This window comes from Corvus kubaryi, unplaced genomic scaffold (assembly GCF_017639235.1).
Source record: "Corvus kubaryi isolate FWS band 111438036 unplaced genomic scaffold, C.kubaryi_AGA036_p1.0 37357, whole genome shotgun sequence".
NCBI lineage: Eukaryota > Metazoa > Chordata > Aves > Passeriformes > Corvidae > Corvus > Corvus kubaryi.
In genome coordinates, this window is record NW_024581117.1 from 8172181 (window position 1) to 8191849 (window position 19669).

Below are 19669 nucleotides of genomic sequence, written 5' to 3' on the forward strand. Positions count from 1 at the left end.
TAACCCAAAATAAGCTTTATTGCAAGAAAAGTGTTGTCTTACTGATACAAATGTTCAAGAGAAAGCTTTTTTTCTTGAAACATTTCTTTTCAAAATCCCCAAACTCAACAAAAGAGAAGAAAAAATCACTGAGTTTAACTTGGTATAGTCTTTGGTCAGCACCTACATGCACCTGGAACAATCCTGGATGTGCTTTGGCTATTTTCACACGTGAGATTCTGTTGCATGGCCAGTTAAAGGCACCAGCTGTCACAGAAAGCACCATTGAGACATACACTTAACACACGACAGTACGAAATTTAAAAAGAAGAAAAAAAAATCACTAAAGTAAACTAAAACTCAAGTTATCGTACAATCATCTTTCTTACAGAATAAGCTATGATAAAATGAGACGTGTATAACTACAGCATTAATGAGATTTCTAACAAGTGAACTTCAAATACGTAACTTTCCTCGCCTGCGCTGCAATAACTAAGTTTGCAGGTATGGCAGTTCTGACACAGCTCTCAGGGCTCAACAAATGCACCCTGGTTTCGAGCCAGCACCAAACAAAGTGAAACATTCCCTCCAGAGAGACATTTCCTTCAGCTGCCTGCAGGAATTAATGCCAGTTTGTGGAGCACCGTTTCTGAGCATGAGGTGTGGTTGCCTGTGTGGCTCTTTGAGGTCACTGAGGGAAGGGCAGCACAGTTTGGTTCTGCAGTTCTAACGGGATTAAGAACAGTCAAGGTATTTTGCTACAGGGATTGTGCCTCCTCCACTATTTGCTGTGGCTGATTCAGAACACAATCCCATTGAGCTGCTGTGAAATATGATTTGTGCAGATACCGATAGTATGATACTTGTCCTCTATGACTCTGTTTTTTTCCTCTTTTTTCTTTTTTAATTCTCATTTGCCAGAGCACTTTAGAATATTCTACTATGTGAACAGTTTACAGTATCCCACTTTAGAATATCCTACTACAGTGATCTTTCAGCTCTGATATATTTTAGAATTAATTATATACTATTTGGATGACCGGTCCATGTAGAAGAGAAAACATCTTTCAAATCTACTTCTTTTTTTCTTAATTAAGAAAGTACCTCTAAAATGTTATAGCTCAAATTTATAAAACTAAAGAAAAACAAGCAAGTTTCCCTTTTTGTTTACATAATTTGTTTTTTTCTCCATATATTACTGCATTAAAAATAAATAAACTTCTATAATTTTTTTTCATTAGGAACTATAGCAAAATACCCAAATTGTTACTGACTGCTAACGGGACAAAAAATAGCTCACATTTTTGTGCCATTTAGTGCCATATGATGACTTCTTGAACTTTAGCTTTTTAATATACTTTAAATCGAGGTTATATAAAAGATACAGTAACCATGATTTGCCCCTGTAATAGAAGTTTTGGCAGTGGCAGAGTTTTAAGTCACCCTCCTGAAAAGGCGGTTCTGCAGTCTTGGCAGGATGGAAAGGAAGGGCTCTCTGCCTGCCTCCCCCAAAATACACTTTTTCAAAGCAGATTCACTTTGAAAAGCAGATGTTCCCAGGTGTGCAGATAGAACAGAAGTAGCTGAAGAAATAGACCACAGCTAATAGAGGTCAACCCACAGCCTCACCCTGAGGGCTTCCCCCAGCTCCCCTCGGAGGTAGTTGTCCTCGTGGCTGTGCTCCAGCTGCTTCATCTCCTTTTCCTTGTACAGAGGCACGCTGGTGATCTCCAGTGTGTGAATTCCAGGCACTGCCCTGCCCCTCACGGTGTGCAGGTAGCTCGTCCCGTCCCTCTGGCGGATCTGGAAGGTTCCGTCCTCGTTGCCCCGGGAGATGATGTAGCGCACGCGGTGCGTGAGGGCCGCGATGGCCGGCAGCAGCTCCAGGATGTGCTCCTGGCTGTCCAGCCTGGAGATGTTCACTCTCACCTTCAAGGGACTCTCCATGTCGATGCTTCCCAAGCTCTTCTGCTCCAGCTGGAGGAGGGAAGAGTGTTTAGAGCAGAGGACATTAATAATCAGGATAATTAATAGTTTCTGGCTCGATTCCATACCACAGACCCTGTAAATCCTACAGGCTTCTCACACAGGCCTTAAAAGGATGATAAACAGGAGGCTCTGACTTCAAATTATTTTGAGAACCTGTTTAACTTCATGCTTGCAAAGAGGCCATGTAGAGGAGTGTTATGCACAAGTGTTTGAAATCATTTAAAAAAATCATCGTCAAGGGTATCGGCAAAAGCCAGATTTAATTTTCAAGGCCGAGGCCTAATGAGGATTTCTCAGATCGCACTGCAGCCTGGAAAGGAGGAGGGGGGAATGCACCACCACAAGGACAGACCTGTGTTTACCACTGCAGTAAAGACCACCCAAGAGGCACAGGTCCTATGTTTTTATGACCAACCTCACAATACAGAAACACATTTCACAACACTGCATGGGAATTCCCTGAAGCCTTCTCTGAAAATTCCATACTGTACCATTATGTAATGCAACTGTAAAAACATAATGAAAATAAGGAAATTTTTTTGGAGAGGAGCAAGTAATGCAGTGTTTTAAATACTCGAACCCCATAGGTGACAATAGTGATAAAAAGTTTTTTTTTTCCCACATAGTTCATAGATATCACTTTTAATACCTAGAAAGTTCTAGAAACTGACAAGGTTAATGGTATTAAAAAAGTGTAATAACAAGATGTAACAATTACAAACTAGATAGCAGTTCCTGTAACTTACCCTTACGTATGCATTTTGTGGGCTTTGTAAACCCACAAAATGCACCAAGAAAAAAATTTAAATCTGAAGTGGAATTCTCTAAAAACCTCATCAATTCTGCAAATATCGGACTTCTATCAGCCAGGTGTAATCCCCCACCACTGCGAGCAAACACGCAACAGACACCAAGACTAAAATGATCTGTAAGGAGATCTGTTTAGCTGTCCCAGACCATAAATGCTGTCCAACCTCCTCCTGGCAGCAGAAAATGCTGAAGACATGATCGGTTTCCTAGCTCTCTGTAATTGTATGAGATTTCCCTGAGTGTACTCTGAGGAGCAAGACCACATCTTGCACTACAAAGGAATCTTTACAAGCTTTAAAAACTTCATCCTTTCACACCTGTTGATGTGTTTCTTATTGTCAAATTATTACTGCCAGCAAGATCTAAGTGAGGCAGGGGGAGAAAAGAGATTTTCACCGTAGAATGTGGCCTGTTTAAAAGATTTCCACCATTTACTACTCATATCATATCTCCAAAAACACCTCCCAGACCATTACAGTGCTTTTTTTATCCCGGCACGTACAGCATTAGCACTTCTCTTCTTCCTGCTGTCCTTTTTGGAGTAGCCATTGATTTTGCACTCATAACACACGTCAGGGGACAAAGCATTCTCTTTATCAGCATCTCCATCCACTGGCAGGTACTGGCCTTTGTTAAATCCCATCCCTGAGACACAATGTCTGTGGAATGAGAACATGTGTTTTAGTTACTCCTTGCAGTTTTAGGAACTGTCCCTGCTAAATGGAGTGTGTGTAATCTGTGCCACAGTGTCTGTATCCCCTTCCTTGCCATTTCCTCAGCAGGAGGGCTGTACATTAATTTCCTTCACACTTGAGTCGAAATACAAACGCTGGCTGAAGGCTTTCAGCCTGAACTAATTTTCACTTACAAGTTCTACAGAGAATCCAAACAAAGCCAGCCTGCCCTGACCTTTGGGAACTACAGAATTTACCCATTGTTCTGTACCAGAACAAAGTTAATTTGTGTTTACTGTTCTGGATGGATCAGTGATACTTAAGCCCCTTAATTATCTCAGTACAAATGGTACCTATCCTTATTCATTATCAATCCTCACTAAGCAGGTGAAGGAGTTCACGTACTGAGACTGGGGGAGAAAGCAGAACTCATTTAATGTTGTTTATATGCTACATTTAAAATTAATGTCATGTTGCATGTACAGACATTTTATTTTTTCCTAGTTTCTGGATATTGTCTACAAAACTAGAAAGATTTAGCAGCTTGTCCTTCATTTGCACCTGTGCACCTTCTGAACGTGTCTTTGGTGAATGACTGCATGGAGATACTCACCCTTGCCCAACTCTGTAATAGCCAGGTGGGCAGCCACAGAGATAGCCACCTTCAGTGTTGGAACAACCATAATTGCAGGGGTTCTTGGCAGAAGAGCACTCATTCACATCGTGGCAGGCATGGGAGAACTGGTCATAGGAGAACCCAGATGGGCAGACACACATGTAACTTCCCAGGGTGTTGTAGCAAGAAGCAGAGCCACACGTGTGAGGATTAGAGCATTCATTTTCATCTGGTAAGCAAACAAAAAAATATTGGTGTTTTCTAGTCTGAGAGACAATAGGTCAGCATGATGCAGCTAACAAATCAGAACATCTGCAAGTCCCAGGGCTCTGCTACATCCTTGACCTCATCATCCCACAGAGACTTGGTTTCTGAAAGAGAAAAGGGGTATCGTCTTCACTTGTGGGTGTCAAGATATAGAGAAGATGACACCTTCAGTCAGTGTGACTTGATCTGGTTTCAGGCAAAAAAAACCAACAAAGGTTGTGGTATGGAAAATCCTGCTTTGATAGTTGGTATCATGGTTATTTTATTTCTCTAACCAAGATATTTCTCTAAAACCTGTAGGTTTTCCTCACCAAGTTTTCCTCACCAAACCACTAGTGAATGCTTTGCCATTCTCGCCTTCAGGCACTTGGAGGGAGGTTCTTTTGAGGACTATAATTTACAGAAACTTAGCTGGTTTGGGGTTTTGTGGGAGCTGTTTGTTGTGTGTTCTGTCACTTGCACCCCAGTCTTTTGCTTTCTTTGCTGAAGAGCAGTATTAAGTCAGGAGTGATCATGGTGGTTGGACTTCAGAAAAACTGGCTGGTGTGCTACTTAATGTTAAAATGGGTAGAATAAACTAATTCTTATGTCTGGAATCAGGACAGTAGAATCAGCCTATAGAAATGCATGGCAGTGCTCACAGTTTTCCTCTGATTATGATAGCACAGACAGAAGACCATGAAAGCGAAGCTGAAAAGGTAAATACTTTGTACTGGTCTCTGTGAACAGCACAGGATGATATTGTTTCTGTGTGTACTGATTTTTATTAAAAGAAAAATATCCCACATTTCATTTTGTATGTGATATAGCTTAGTTCATGAACCACAGAAAGTAAGTGATGGATTGAATGAACTAAATCTGAACAGAACTCCTGAGCTTCCTAATTTGTCCCATTCCCTGCACAAAGAACTTCAACGCTGGCCTTAAGACTATTTTGGAACTAGGAAACCCTTAATGGTTTTCTTGATTTTTTTTTTCTCACCATTTGCTTTAGATGCTATTCTGTAGTATTCTTAAATTGCTAATGACAGTAATTCTTACTAATGAAAGGTATGATTTTTAATGCTTTTTTTTCATCAGCAAAGGTATTTGCATTGATACATCAAAGAATTCAATGAACATTCAATGATAGGGAATTTTCACAGAAGAAACAGGTCAGAATTTAGACCTTTCTCGGAAAGCTAATTGTCACAGCGAGTTTCAAAAGGCTGAGTGTGTTTTCTTGTTACCTTCTGACATTGATTTATGCTGGGAGTAATAAGTGTATGGAAGGAGGAGGAGAGAGATAAAAAAGATTTGTGTTTGCACACCCTTTGTTCTGTTCATTCTTGCCCTTGCCTGGTGCTGTCACTTGAAACACTCTGATGCCTTTGCTGTTTAAATGCCTTTTGTGTTGTTTCCTTACCAACACACTGATTCCACTGGTAATGCTGGATAAATCCCTGTGGGCATCCACATCTGTATCCACCCAGGATGTTCTGACAGCCATGCTGGCACCTATGGTTTCCACCACATTCATCCACATCTGTGCGTTCAGAAGGGAAGCAAAACATGACACAGGATTACACCCACTGCCAAACACTGGTGGATCAGAAGTTTGTTATGACCTAGCCGTGTGCTCTGGCAGCCCAAGAAGCAAAATGTGTCCTGGGCTGAGCCCCAGCGTGGGCAGCAGGGCAGGGGGGATTCTGCCCCTCTGCCCCCTCAGCTGAGCCCCCACATGCAGAGCTGCCCCAGCCCTGGGCCCAGCACAGGAAGGACCTGGAGCTGCTGCAGCCAGGCCAGGGCAGGCACCAGGATGAGCAGAGGGATGGAGCAGCTCTGCTGGGAGGAAAGGCTGTGAGAGCTGGGCTTGTTCAGCCTGGAGAGGAGAAGGTTTCATGAGACCTTAGAGCCCCTTCCAGTGCCTAAGGGGACTACAGGAGAGCTGGAGAGCAGGGACTTATAACAAGGGAAGGTAGTGATGGGACAAGGAAGAATGGCTTTAAGCTGAAAAAGGGTAAATTTAACCTGGATGTATGGAAGAAATTCTTGCCTGTGAGGGTGGGGAGGCCCTGGCACAGCATGCCCAGAGAAGCTGTGGCTGCTCCTGGATCCCTGGCAGTGTCCAAGGCCAGGCTGGATGGGGCTTGGAGCCACCTGGGATAGTGGAAGGTGTCCCTACCCTTGCCAGGGGGTGGAATGAGATTGCCTTTAAGGTCCCTTCCAATTTAAGCCATTTGGTGGTTCTATGACTTATAACAGAGGAGTACTCTTGTAAGACAGAAGGACCATGCAGATTGTTCTTTTGGAAAGCCTGGAAGTCAACTAATGTTGAGTTCTTTCTATCAATAATCTGATTTGAGCTCTTGAGACTTTTCAGTACTTAAATTTAGAGAACACTATTCCCAGTAATCCCACATGTTGTTGCTTTAGTTGTATAATGCTTAGAATTTGAATTTCTTTTTAAATTTCAGTTTTAAACCAACTACTTAGGGCTAAACTTTCAGTTTCCTGAAATATGTGTAGTGTTTGAATGTCAAATTTGGATGTCTTTGCAACTGACAATAAAAAGCCACATAAAAAGTCTCTGAGACAAGTGTTAATAAAAGGAGACAAAGACAACCATCCCACCTTCTAAATTCTGAAAACTCAGACATCTTAAATTGTGTCTGCTATAGGAAATAAGTAGATTGTAAGCAACCTAATTTTTCAGGTACAGTATGCGAGCCTAGTAGAAAATAAAAAAAATAACTCTTCTGTTTTATAGGCACACAAGGACACATGTACTTTGTAAGAACAAAGTAAACTGACATGAGATAAATCTTTGTAAAGCTGCAGCTGCATATATTCTGGACTGCCATTCTAGAAATAGGCTCTAAATACCAATTCCTGTTTTAAATGCTGTATCAGAGTAGCTGAAATTTTGAGAGGTCATACATTTCTTCATGTATGCTCCTGCATTTCTAATTCTCAGCAGCCAGGTGTCCTTGTACTGCCTTTTATTTTTTTCTTTGCTCAGTACCTGAGGCCTACTGAGAAGTCTGGAGCTCTCACACAGAGGTTTCCTGACTGAGGCTTCCTCTTGGGCCAACAGAGAGAGAGAGAAAGCTCATCCATATAACCTCTATTTTAACTGTAATAATTATCTTTCTGAACATAGTGAATTTGCTTTCTCAGTGTGTAACTCTGTGGTAGGATAATAAAGTACAGAATTTGGAATCTTATCTTAGATACCCTCAGGTGGACAATTACAATGAGTCAAAACAGAAACTGTAGAGAGATTCTGTTTAGACATATGAAGACAGAAATATAAAAAAACCCCACAACTACTAGACTTTTAGGTGCATAAACCTATGTGAAGTTGAAATGGCAGCCTGAAAACAACTGTTGAAGAGTTCAACTAGACAGTCACGTTTTTATTTGAATTTCTGTAAAAATTACTCAAGGAAGTACATTCTTGCATATGCTTATGTTATACTTACAATTAATCTAATACTTTCCAATTTCCTTTTGTAATTACTTTTACTATGGCTGGTGCTCTGCTTTATCTGTCTTTGACATCAAATGATTCACTAGAAACTGAAGTAAGGATTTGTACCATAAAAAGATCTGACTGTTCCCAGTTACCTTCACAGTTTAATCCAGTAGAATCCAGAGAAAATCCCCTTTGACATTCACAGGTAAAACTTCCAGGAGTATTTTGGCAAATTCCTTTTGATCCACACAGTGATGGATGAGAACCACATTCATTGTTATCTTCAAAACACAGAAGAGAGAGAAGAAAGTTTGTTTACCTTGTGGCATGATTTTAGAAATGTTCATATAACATTTTTTAAGAGGATGAAATCCACAGAAGTGCAACATTTTATTTTATAGCTTTTCATTTTTAAATGCCAGATGAATTGGAGGCTCATGCATAGTTATGAGTAATTAATAAACTGGAAGTACAAGTTGTAATTCAGTTTTGAATGAGTGTGGAAGAGCTGGCACATAATTGCTGATATTGGAAAAATGCTGCCCTTCTGTGTTAGCTGAACTAAAGCTGTTTCAGTTGGCAAGATTTATACATATGCCTAAGATCTGAAAACATCTGTACCTACTAAAAAAGAAAATGCAGTCTGGTTTTGGTTAACTACATTTTAAATGAGATTTTAATAATTCACCCTTTTGTCTCCATGTGGTTATACTTAGAACATAATAACATGTATTAAATATGTACAACTCTCTACTAACCAAGAAAAAAGAAACAGTGGACAGACTGGATATACTGATTTTTTTTCTTCAGCTATAATTGCTAGTTTTCAAAATCTGTTTCTTCCCTCTTGACACTATTGCTCTGTATAAAGAGTACAAGAGGTAACTCAGAGTTGAGAATGTTGTTCCTACTGAAAAACTAAGGAAAGAAATCAATGTTTTTCTTACCAATACAAGCTGTGTGATGTTGTGTAAAACCAGGTGGACACTTGCATGTGAAGCCTCCAAGGGTGTTGACACAGAGGAACTGACAGTTGTGTTGTTTGGTTTGACATTCATCAAGATCTGAAAGTAAGAGATGTCATCTTAAAAGAGTCAAAAAAGAAGCACATTCAATCTAATTTGGTAAAAATACCACACTTCAAAACCAATTCTTTTTAAGTCAAGTTGCGACCAAATTAATATTTACTTTGCATAACTTTTTTTACCTTTACATGTCTTTCCATCTTCCTGAAGGATGTAGCCCCGGGGACATGAGCACTGGTAGCTCCCTTCCGAGTTCTTGCAGATAAAATTGCATGGTCTGGGAGACCGGGAGCACTCATCAAGATCTAACGAGAGGAAAATATTAAACTATCTTTTGTCCTCATCTCTTTGACAGAAGGATGTTTGCTACACAGCACCACATTTTAGAGAAAAATGCTCATAGGAAAAAGCCCCCCACTCATATTTCTTTAGGGTTCCTATTCCTTTCTCTATGAATGTGCTGCTGTGGAGTTCATATGGAGTTGTCACTACCATGACAAACTGTCTGTCTTGAAAGAGTGTAACAGTGGCATTGGTATTTTCATCTAAGCAACGAGTATTTGTTTTTTGGCATACTATGATATATCTGTCAACCAACAAAAAAGTGGGAAAAACATAGACCATGAAGTAACGCGCTGGTTTGTCACTTGAAGTGACACTGCTTCAACAAACTTCAGCAATCATTCTACTGCAGGAATACTGCCAGCAGAGCTAGTTTCTCTATTTCCTCAAATGAAATACAAAACCAGAAATACGTATTAGAAAAAGAAATAAAGGACATGACATAAAAGAGGTAAAAAGAAAAAAAAATGATTTGCTACAAGGGTTTACAAAGGTTGGTCCATCACTGTGTAACAACTAAGAAAATAACTGATGATTAATTGACTGCATCTTACCATTACAAGATGTGCCAGTTATGTCAGTGGTATAGCCAGCTTTGCAGAAGCACCGGAAGGAGCCGATGGTGTTAATGCACTGACCATGCCTGCACAGGTTTGGCAGGACCTTACATTCATCAATATCTGTATAGAAAATATTAAATAAGTCATGTCTCAGTTTTAAGTTTCACTTTTTTCTTCTTTTCCATTTTTGCAGAGCTCCTCGTCATTTTGCTTCTAACAGGAACTAATCCCTTCTCCTTCTTTAAAAATGGATGTGAATCCAAAGCCAAACATCCTTCAAATCCCATTACTGTTCTTTGCACCAACACCTTCCTGCTGTTTCACTGGGTACTCAGCTTCAAGTTTTGCTAACTCCAAATAAAAACCCCACAGAAGTGACCACCTCCATGTCAACAATTATCACCACCATTAAAAAACAGACATTAGCTTCTGCTTCCTGTGTGGAAATAGTACCTGCAAAGCATTGTGAGGTCATTGTTAAATAAGATGGTTGTTGCCTTTGCCATGTGTCCAACTTTTCAGCAATACAAAAGTTTGGGATCATTTCTAGCTTTTAGTTACTGGTTGGTACTTCCAACCAGATCCCAATCCTGAAACTTCTGCACGGCTGTTCTGTTTGCAGCTACTGTCAAACATGTTTTTAATTTCTGGTCTCTCGGCATTATTTGAGAAATCAAACTCTGATGTTTAACAGGAAATTCTCCAAAGGAACTTCAAAGAGAATTCTGCATTTTTTTAAAGTATGTGAGCATATTCTTTTCCTCTTTTCTGCCTCTTTTCATCCCTGCAAATACCTCTTCCATCTGTGGTGTAGCCTGATCCATGTGGACAGAGTTTCTTGTAGTGGGTGGTTCCGGGAAGGGGGCAGAGCCTGCACTGGTTCCCCCAGCCCCGGCCTCCGTCACAGCAGCACTCGGATCTGGTGACAAGGTTCTGGCTGCTCGAAGCCATCTGGCACATGGTCTGCAGAACTTCAGCAAAGCAAAACCCCCGGCGATTATCTGTAAGGAAGAAGGACAGAGGTTGAAATCGAGAAGGAGATAAACATCTTCTCCATTCAGCATCTGGAGTATTATTCTGGCTCTCTGTCAGTATATGCAAGCACCAGAAATTATTAGCTACCATGAAGTCCATCTTGAGTTAGCCTTTCAGAATTGTTATGTGCTCTGGTAATATGCTGCCATTACAAATATATTCAAGACACCCCAAAAGTTCAGTATCTGCATGAGCAGGGTAAGAGTTTTGCTCGTGGGAAAGTTTTGCCCTTGCCAGTAAAACAGGCTGTGGGCAAAACTGAGCTTCCACTTAAGCTGGCTATGCTGTCTTTGCACTTGAATGATTTCTATGGAGTGGGGTTAGAAGTTTGTTTTGTTTGTTTGTTTTTCTGGCCAAAATAACACATTTGATCATCTGTAATTATCCTGATGTGGTTTAGATAAAAAACCCCTTACACCTTAAAAGTGTATATCCAACTCAGTACTTTTTCAGTGGTACTCCTAAATTTTGGTGGGGAAAAAAAATAAAATTGTATGGCCTTATTGTTGGTATGTCCCTGTCTAATTCTATTTTAATTTTTAAACCTTTTGGTTAATGCTTGTCAATAACAAAAGGGGAGCAAAGCTTTAAAGTCATGGGGCTCCTACAAGTTTCCTTCAAACAGGCAGCTAAGGACAGAAGAAATCCCAGTGTCCAGTGCTCATAGAAACCCCAAATCTTGCAGAGATTATGTCTTCTAAATAGGCTATGTTACCTGTGCTATTTCTTGATTAAAATGGAGGCGTTGTCAGTTACGGATCTGAGAATTCTTACATTTTGGAATGAAAGATTTTCTTTTTTTTCTCTCAAAGCTAGTAGTGATCCCTCAGAATGTGTAAATGTATCAATATTCAGCTGACCTCCTCTTTTACAAATGAGGAGAAGAATCTGTACATTTCTTACAAGAGTTAGGCAAAAGGCAAACTTTAGGAAAGACTTAATTTGTCCACCTGGTAACTTAACCGTTCACATCAAATAGAGCTGTCCCCACTGAAAGCATCAGTTCTGTGAAGCAGAGTATGTGCTGTAGTAATTTGCAAGACTGAAGATTTCTATTCTCCCAGACAAGGATACTGTGCAGGTCTTTAGGGACATTATGACCTTAAGAACACATAAATGCTTTATCCCCAGTTTGAGATGTGGAATGAATTTTAATGTGAATGTAATAAAAAGGTTTGCACAATGTATTAAAAACAGTGTAATCTGTGATTTAATACTTGTGCTGTAACTCTGAAGAAATTCTGTTTCTGACAGATCCATTTTTTCATTGTAATTTTTAACCCAAGAAACCCAAAAGGAAAAGCAGCAAAGAGCAAACCCTCCCAAGGCAGAAAATAATAAAAGAATTACATATTAAATATAGGAAAGCAATAATGACTTCCAAACAGGGTATTGCCTTGGCATTAAGGACTGGCTGGAGTTAACAGACTGCAGTATTCTCTTTCCATCTGGTTCTAATCCTCAGGAAATACTCTGCACTTCAGTGTTACCGCTTAACCATGAAGTCAGCACACTCCTGATGACAATGTGCAGGGAACTGGTTTTATACTACTATATTAATAAGATAATATTTATGCTTTTTTAATGCAGTAGTACAAATAAATACACCTTTCAGGACTGTATGTGCACTGGAACATCGGTCAGGAAAAAGTAAATTTTCGTAGTTCTGTTTGACTCCCAAAAATGGAATGATGAATTTCGTAGTGCAAATGACAAATGTGAATGCATTGAAAAGCAAATGAAGGCTGATAAACAAAAACCCTTCATCAGAATTTATCTGCAGGCCTGCCTCAAAAAAAAAAAAAAAAAAAAAATCTTTCAATTTTCCAGTAAAACAATGGTATTTTATGTCTGAATTAAAGGTATAGAAAATTCAGATGCCTGGTTGCAATGTGATGCTTAAGATCACATTCTGAATAAGCAATATTGTTTATTATATAACTTAATTTTACTCAGCATCCATTTTTGATTTATCTCAAGGTGATTAAATTATTCTTCTTCAAAAATCCCCGTATTTTGTCTACATTTATGTCCTATGGAACTAAGACACTTCTATGTAAGGCCTATGGCTACAAGCTATTCTTTCCTATTATTATTTAATAATATTTAATAATATTATTTAATATTACATCATTATTTAACTGAGAAGTGTAATTATTTAATTTCTCTAGGTATGAGAGCTGTTAGGTATACAGAAGCCAAATTTTCTCTCTGCATTTACACTCTAACATGACATGAAATGTGTACAAAAGAGATATTTACCTAGACACTCAATGCCTGATGGACTTGACAGGAATCCTTCGTTACATTCACATCTGTAGCTCCCAATAACATTCACACAACGACCATTTTCACAGACACCTGGCTTGGAGCGGCACTCGTTTTCATCTTTACAAAAAAATACAATATAATAATATTAATAAAAATTACAGTAGAAAGAGCAACAATAGTAAGAACAAAAATCAAATACAATAATAACAATAATAGTAACGACAACAACAAAAAATAATTCATCTCAAGAAAATGTATCTGACTCTCTAGGATAATTAAATATTAATATTAAATATTTAATATTAATTTAATAATAATTAATATTAAATATTTAATATTAAATATTAAATATTAATAATAATATTAATTTAATAATAAACATTAAATATTCCATGTAATATATGAAAAATATTTGCAAGACATGGAAAAATCAACTGATTAAGCCTGGAAAGGGCTTTCCTAGGAATGTTATCCTATTCCATTCCTTCTGTACTTTGTACAAGGATGAAAGTAGTAATGCTTCACAGCTCATAACAAGAAGAAGAAAACACTTGCAGCAGAGCAAGCTCCAATCACAACATTTACCTGGCAAGTAATATTGAAACAAAATTGCAATACATGCATTATTTGAGTGACAAATCTTCACTTTGTAACCATCAACAGTTTCTAAAGACATTTAATCTCTCCTGCAATAAATCTATTTCAGTCCACATAATATTTTCCTGGAAGTTTACGGTCCTCATGTACTTTCTTCCATAGATAATGCCACGCATACTGTAGGCAACTACACAACTTTTTTTAGGTGCTTAAAATAAACCTCAGAAAAAAACTCAGGTGCTTTAAAGGCAGAATTATATGTCAAAACAATAGACAAAATTCTTGTTAATACAGATTATTTTCCCTGAAAAAAAATATCATAAAGATGTCTAAAGGAGAGTAGTCATTCTCTTGCTGAAGGAACATTGCTATAAAATACTTCCATTTAAAACATTCACCAAGACAGCTGTTTAGTTTTTTTTTTCTCCACAGAACTTTGGAATGGTCTTGGGTTTTTTTCTATATACCAGAAGAAAGTTCTATCTGCCAAAATATAGCTATTGTCTTCCCCTCAACTAATTGAGTAAATGATGGAGGAAAGGTGTTTGTTTACTTCCAGGATGGGGAATTGTTTTGAACTATGGTAGTTTCCATATCTTTTGTTCTTTATGGCATTTATAGGAAATTTCACAATCTTAGAGTGCTAATTCTTTAGAGAAGTGACACATTATTTATACTAATGCTAAAGGAAATGTACCTTTTTATTTATGAAAATCTTGCTTCCTGCCCATAAACTGAGGTCTCATTTGATTGGCAAATTAATTTTTTATATGTTACAACTGCCTGAAAAACTTTTGGATTTAGTTGTAAAGCAATGGAGTTTTTCTTCTGAAATCCTTATTAGTCATTAAGAACTACATTGAAACAAAATAGAAAGTTTAAGATGTTGGCTATCATATATCTTAAGTGTCCTTCATGAATTGCTATTTTCTGATTTGATATAGATGATATAGATATAGATATATACACGAAAAGATTTTTTCATCTGTTTGCTTGTGTATATACCTTCTTCCCTTTCTAAGCTTTACCTGTACATCCTTCTCCATCAGGTCTCTGGGTCATGCCAGGAGGACAAATGCACACGAAGGTACCAATCAGATTTTTGCAAATCATGCCTCTTGATTCACAGTCATGCAGACCTTCAGCACACTCATCTAGATCTGGGAAAAAAGCATTTTGTGTTTGAACTTCCTTCCAGCAGATTCAGTTCCTGAAGACAAATACTTTCTCAAGAGGCTTCCCTAACTAAAAAGCACTGAAGGAAAAGACCAAAATTGATGATTATTTGCAGCTATCTCTATCTTTGTGAGCTGTATCATCTTGTCACATTAAAGATGAATTTCACCACTGTGACATTCTTGGCTTTGCAGTCCCCATCAGGGGTGACACACGATGACAAAAACACTAAATACTGCTTTTTTTTGAGTTGTGAAAGAGAAAATCATCACCTGCTGGGCTGTTTTTTACATTCCACTGAGAGGATGAATGCAAGATGCACAGAAATATCCAGATTATGTGTTGGTGATGGAAGCTGGGGAGAAGTTTATACATCAGTCATTACCTTTGCACATCTTTTTGTCCTCCCTTAGTTCATATCCCACTGGGCAGGTGCACTCATAGAAACCGTAAGTGTTGATACAACGAAAGGCACACAGCAAGGGGTTCTGAGCACACTCATTGATATCTGAACAGAGAGAAACAAAACAGTCATTCTCTAATAAGTTTCACAACAATCACCAAGAATGTTTTATTGCACCTATGCTTCTCTTGTCGGCTACAATTATCAGAAAGGTAGTAATTCAAACCATTAGCTTTTGAGCAACTAAAGAAAGCTGGACAATGCTCTGCTTAAGAATAATGGCATAGAATATATATATATAACTAGTATGACAAGTTAGGACAGGCCTATTTTAGATTTTTAGTATATGCTCATTTTAATGTACTCTTGTGGTGATGAGAAATGCCAGCTTCAGAAACCAAAATAATTATGATCCATAAAATATAAAATTTGTGAGAATGCCCCAAAATGTAGTGTGGGAAGTCCTGTGATAAGCCAGAAGTTCTGCTTAAATCAATTCACATTTCTCTTCCAATGACGTATTTCAAAGCACTGAAACTTTTTTTTCCTCTGAGTTATTACAGCATGAAAGACATGGTTAATAAAGTAATACAAATGCTGGGGCCTGGACAAAAGCCAAAGGAAAAAAAAAATAAAGAGGACAGGTTACCTTCACAATTCATCATTGGGCCTGGCTCAAATCCTTCGTCACAGCTGCACTCAAAGCTGCCAACCACATTAGAGCACGTTCCGTTTCCACAGGGGTTGCCAATGGAACATTCATCAGTATCTGTACATAATGAATAAATGCAGAGTGAAGAGAACTGGGACACACATCGAATTGTGTTTTAAATTCAAGTTCCAGTTCCTGTAACTGCACACACCTATGCAATGCACTCCTGTGAAATCCAAGTTGTATCCCATGGGGCACTCGCAGCGGAACGATCCATCAGTATTGATGCAGTGACCATTGGAGCAAATTCCTGGGCTTTCAAGGCATTCATTGACATCTAAAAAGCAGGAAGATATTAACAGCCATTTCAGTTGATGCATTTAAAAAAAGCACTTAAAAAAACCCTAAGCACCCTATTATGTTTGTCTTGAGCCATGCACTTCAAAAAATGTTCTTTTAACATGTTTTACAGGCCAGCCTCTTGTCACTAGCAGCTGTGAGGAGTAAGCTGTCACATACTATAATATCCAAGTATAGTTTTAAGTATTAATATTTACTTTTTATTATCAGAAGATTACCTACCTTCACGTGTGTCATCAATTCCAGGAATAGTTCCATGACCATATGGGCACAGGTCCTGAAAAGCAGCTGTAGAGATACATTTTCTTTAAAAAATAGAGCAAATGAGAGAAAGAACCATGACAGATGGTTAAAGCCATCCAAAAAGGATACTAGTTCAGGTCTCTACAGAGCAGAACCAACAAATCAGTATTTCTCTTTGTCTGTGGTTTCTTACATTTAATTTTATTCCTTTTGCTGACTTGAAAAATCGATCTAGAAAAAGCCACTGAGAGCAAATGCTGAAAAGATCTCTCTTTCTAAGGACAAAAAGGTGCAACACCAATGTGCTCCTCCTTTTCCCCCACCACCAAATTTTAAATTTTAAATGTGTACCTTCTTCTTCCTTTGGACAGAGCTCACAAGGATCACCCCATCCTTCTCCTGGCATTTTACTGCAGCAACACTTGGCCTTTGTGGTGTTGAAAGCCTTTGGCAGTGAGCACTTCCCATTTTCAAAGTTGGTGAAACAGAAGCTCTGACGAGTATCTAAAAGAAGAAAATACAGTTATACAGAGCCAGAACCTTCTCCCAAGTTAGATGATGACGGTCTGCCCTGAGAGAAGTAATGTAAGACCTTTATTTTTCATACTTTTTAAAAAGCACTTAGCAATCCTCATAAAGATGAAAATTAGAAGGGATTTCTACAGAGTATCTCTTATGTTTTAGACTGAGTTATTACATTCCTTAATCATGAACTTACCAAAGCACCTCCGCCCATTATCAGACAGCACAAAACCCGTGGGACAGATGCACTGGAAACCTCCCAGGGTGTTCGTACAGGACCCAAAGAGGCAGATGTTGGGATCCTCGTTACACTCATTAATATCTGTAAAGCAATGGAGAAACCTTCACCATAACCTCATTTGCTGTGAATTCCTTCATTAAGAAAGATTATTAATATATCTATTGGTTTAACTTCAGCAGTTTCCAATAAAGCGCCCAAGAGATAAATCAGCCTATAGGTTTCACTGACTTTCAAATTAGAGCTTCTCACTGGCATGCACCTTCTTTTCTAAATACAATTCTCTGTTCTTCACTATATTCTAAATATAAACTTTAAATAAACGCTTTCAGAATATATTTCCCGTAGGAAGAATACTTTTCTGTAAGCATAAAACATCCAAAGATTGTTTCTTAAAATCCCTATGTTGGGGCTTCTTTTTACTTAAAGTTGTACTTTTTTCATGCTCCCTGTTGGATCCTGGAACTGAAACTACAGCTGGTTATTAGTAGACACCTTTAATTGTATTTACATGCCCAGATTTATATTTAGCAGTCTTTTACTGCCACTCTCATTGTGTTATTTAAAATGTATTCCTGTTCAATTGCATAATCTATAATATATTACTATTACGACTTGAAGAAAGTAAGATTTTTTTAATAGAGGTATATAATTAAATATTATACTTAATAATTATGAAAAGTGTAAGCAAAAATATTAGTATTTAATATAAATAGTAAATGCTGTAAAATGGTTGAGCTCAGTATCCGGTGTACATTCCCCATCTATACAGACAACAGACAAAGCAGGAAAATAATACATTAAGAGACCCTTACCTTTTCAAATCTATTATTCAAAACTGTATTTTAGCTTATCCTATTCTGCAAATACTAAAATAATATATAAGCCTTCTTGCTAGGGTAATTTTTAAAGGTAATTATAATCCCATAAATTATGAGATGTATTTTAATAATCTTCAAAGTACAACACTTTTTGAGTCTTTCAGTAAGGAATATTGGAAGGACCATCACAGAGGCCTGTGGCTATATAAGCATTCTACAATAAAAGCCACACTGAGCCCAACCAAAGTATAGGCAGGAACAGGTTCTCTCCATGAAAATTTCACAGATGGTAAATCTCAAATTTGTAGTGCAAATTTTTGTCCATATTTACTGAATTCTATGCTATATTGAGTTTTAGAAAACCACCCTGTTTTCAGCAGGTAAGAAAACAATGGAAATACCATCTTTATTATTAGGAAAACATAAGTGGAGTGATGGAAGAAATCGGGTGGAACAGATTCTGTGATGTAACTTCTGAGAAATATTACCTTGAGTCCCATTTTCAGAAATTGCTATTAGGTACAGCACATGGACAAAGCACTGCAGCACAATCTGGCATTTGACTAACTCTGCAGTAGCTTCCCATGGACAGGCTCTTTCTGTGTGAGACATTCCTAGTCAGCTTATTTCAGAGAGAAGGGTAAATAATTTCTCAGTTTCTGTGGTAGCTGTTAATATACAAAGCTCAGCAATTCAGCTGCATAGGACAGGAAAACTGCTCTTTTGAAGTGTTCATTCTTACTGCAATGAATGGTTTGGTGCTAAAACTCTTTCTGTAGCCATAATGGAGATGTGACTAGCTAGACTGAGGAAGCTAGAAGGTCTTTTCCCCTTCATTCCTACAAAATGGAAGGGAATATATCACATGGGTAGGTGAAAGCTACACATTTTTCTGTGGCCCTGCTCGTTCTGGTTTGTTTCCTGCATATTATCACCCTGAGCTCACAAAGCAATCAGCCACTGCCAGCCTTCACATTACAGACAGAAGTTAACAGATTCCCATAAAGCTGTTTGCATACAACACCAATAGAGAGTAATGGGGAACATATGTTGTAAGAGCTGTCAAAATATTAATCTTTTAGTGCAATCACATGTGATCATCTGGGCATTTCCTAGGAGCTCCAGCTTCAAATTTTCTGGACACATGGCAGAATGACAAAAGAATGCAAGCAAGCCCCTTTCACTCACTTTGGGCACAAATTTGTCTGGAAGTCATTGATGTTCTCAGAAACATAAAGAGATTCTTAGAAGGTACAAAAGTGGCCATAAACAGTAACATTCCTTGAAAACCAAAAGCTTTTTTATTTTATATTCGTAACTTTGAACTGTAGTTGATTTGAATTCACCTCAAACATAATCGCTAAGATGGAGTCAGCAGGTACCTAAAGAAATCATGAAGTTGTCAGGCAAACTGAATATTGGAGGCATAACACAAGTGGATGAGAGAACTCCGGGGCTTAGAAAAATAAATCCTATTGTTCAAGAGAAAAATTTCAAAATGGTTCCTGTCCCTGCAGCCACACAGATTAGGTGGCAATAAGTCAAATCTTAAATGCCCAGTAAATTCACAGCAGCTCCATGTTTTGCTCTGTTGGAAAAGGGAGTTCTAACTTGGATTTATTTCTTGTTCTC

The 19669-nt window shown here is 38.2% G+C and overlaps 1 protein-coding gene across 3 annotated transcripts in view; it reads right to left on the reverse strand.

Annotated features, from left to right (window-relative positions):
• FBN2 (fibrillin 2) overlaps nucleotides 1-19669 on the reverse strand; it is a 118070-nt gene continuing 98401 nt past the window's right edge. For all 3 annotated transcript variants that reach the window (XM_042033625.1, XM_042033624.1, XM_042033623.1), the window contains 17 exons: nucleotides 17175-17300; nucleotides 16808-16960; nucleotides 16436-16501; nucleotides 16065-16190; nucleotides 15851-15970; nucleotides 15184-15306; nucleotides 14651-14782; nucleotides 13017-13142; nucleotides 10514-10720; nucleotides 9714-9839; nucleotides 9000-9122; nucleotides 8740-8856; nucleotides 7945-8073; nucleotides 5741-5860; nucleotides 4066-4297; nucleotides 3281-3437; nucleotides 1-1956 (listed from right to left, as the gene is read on the reverse strand). In XM_042033625.1, coding sequence (XP_041889559.1) covers nucleotides 1582-1956; nucleotides 3281-3437; nucleotides 4066-4297; nucleotides 5741-5860; nucleotides 7945-8073; nucleotides 8740-8856; nucleotides 9000-9122; nucleotides 9714-9839; nucleotides 10514-10720; nucleotides 13017-13142; nucleotides 14651-14782; nucleotides 15184-15306; nucleotides 15851-15970; nucleotides 16065-16190; nucleotides 16436-16501; nucleotides 16808-16960; nucleotides 17175-17300 — 2558 coding nt within the window. In that variant the 3' untranslated portion in view covers nucleotides 1-1581. The remainder of the gene's footprint in view (nucleotides 1957-3280; nucleotides 3438-4065; nucleotides 4298-5740; nucleotides 5861-7944; nucleotides 8074-8739; nucleotides 8857-8999; nucleotides 9123-9713; nucleotides 9840-10513; nucleotides 10721-13016; nucleotides 13143-14650; nucleotides 14783-15183; nucleotides 15307-15850; nucleotides 15971-16064; nucleotides 16191-16435; nucleotides 16502-16807; nucleotides 16961-17174; nucleotides 17301-19669) is intronic.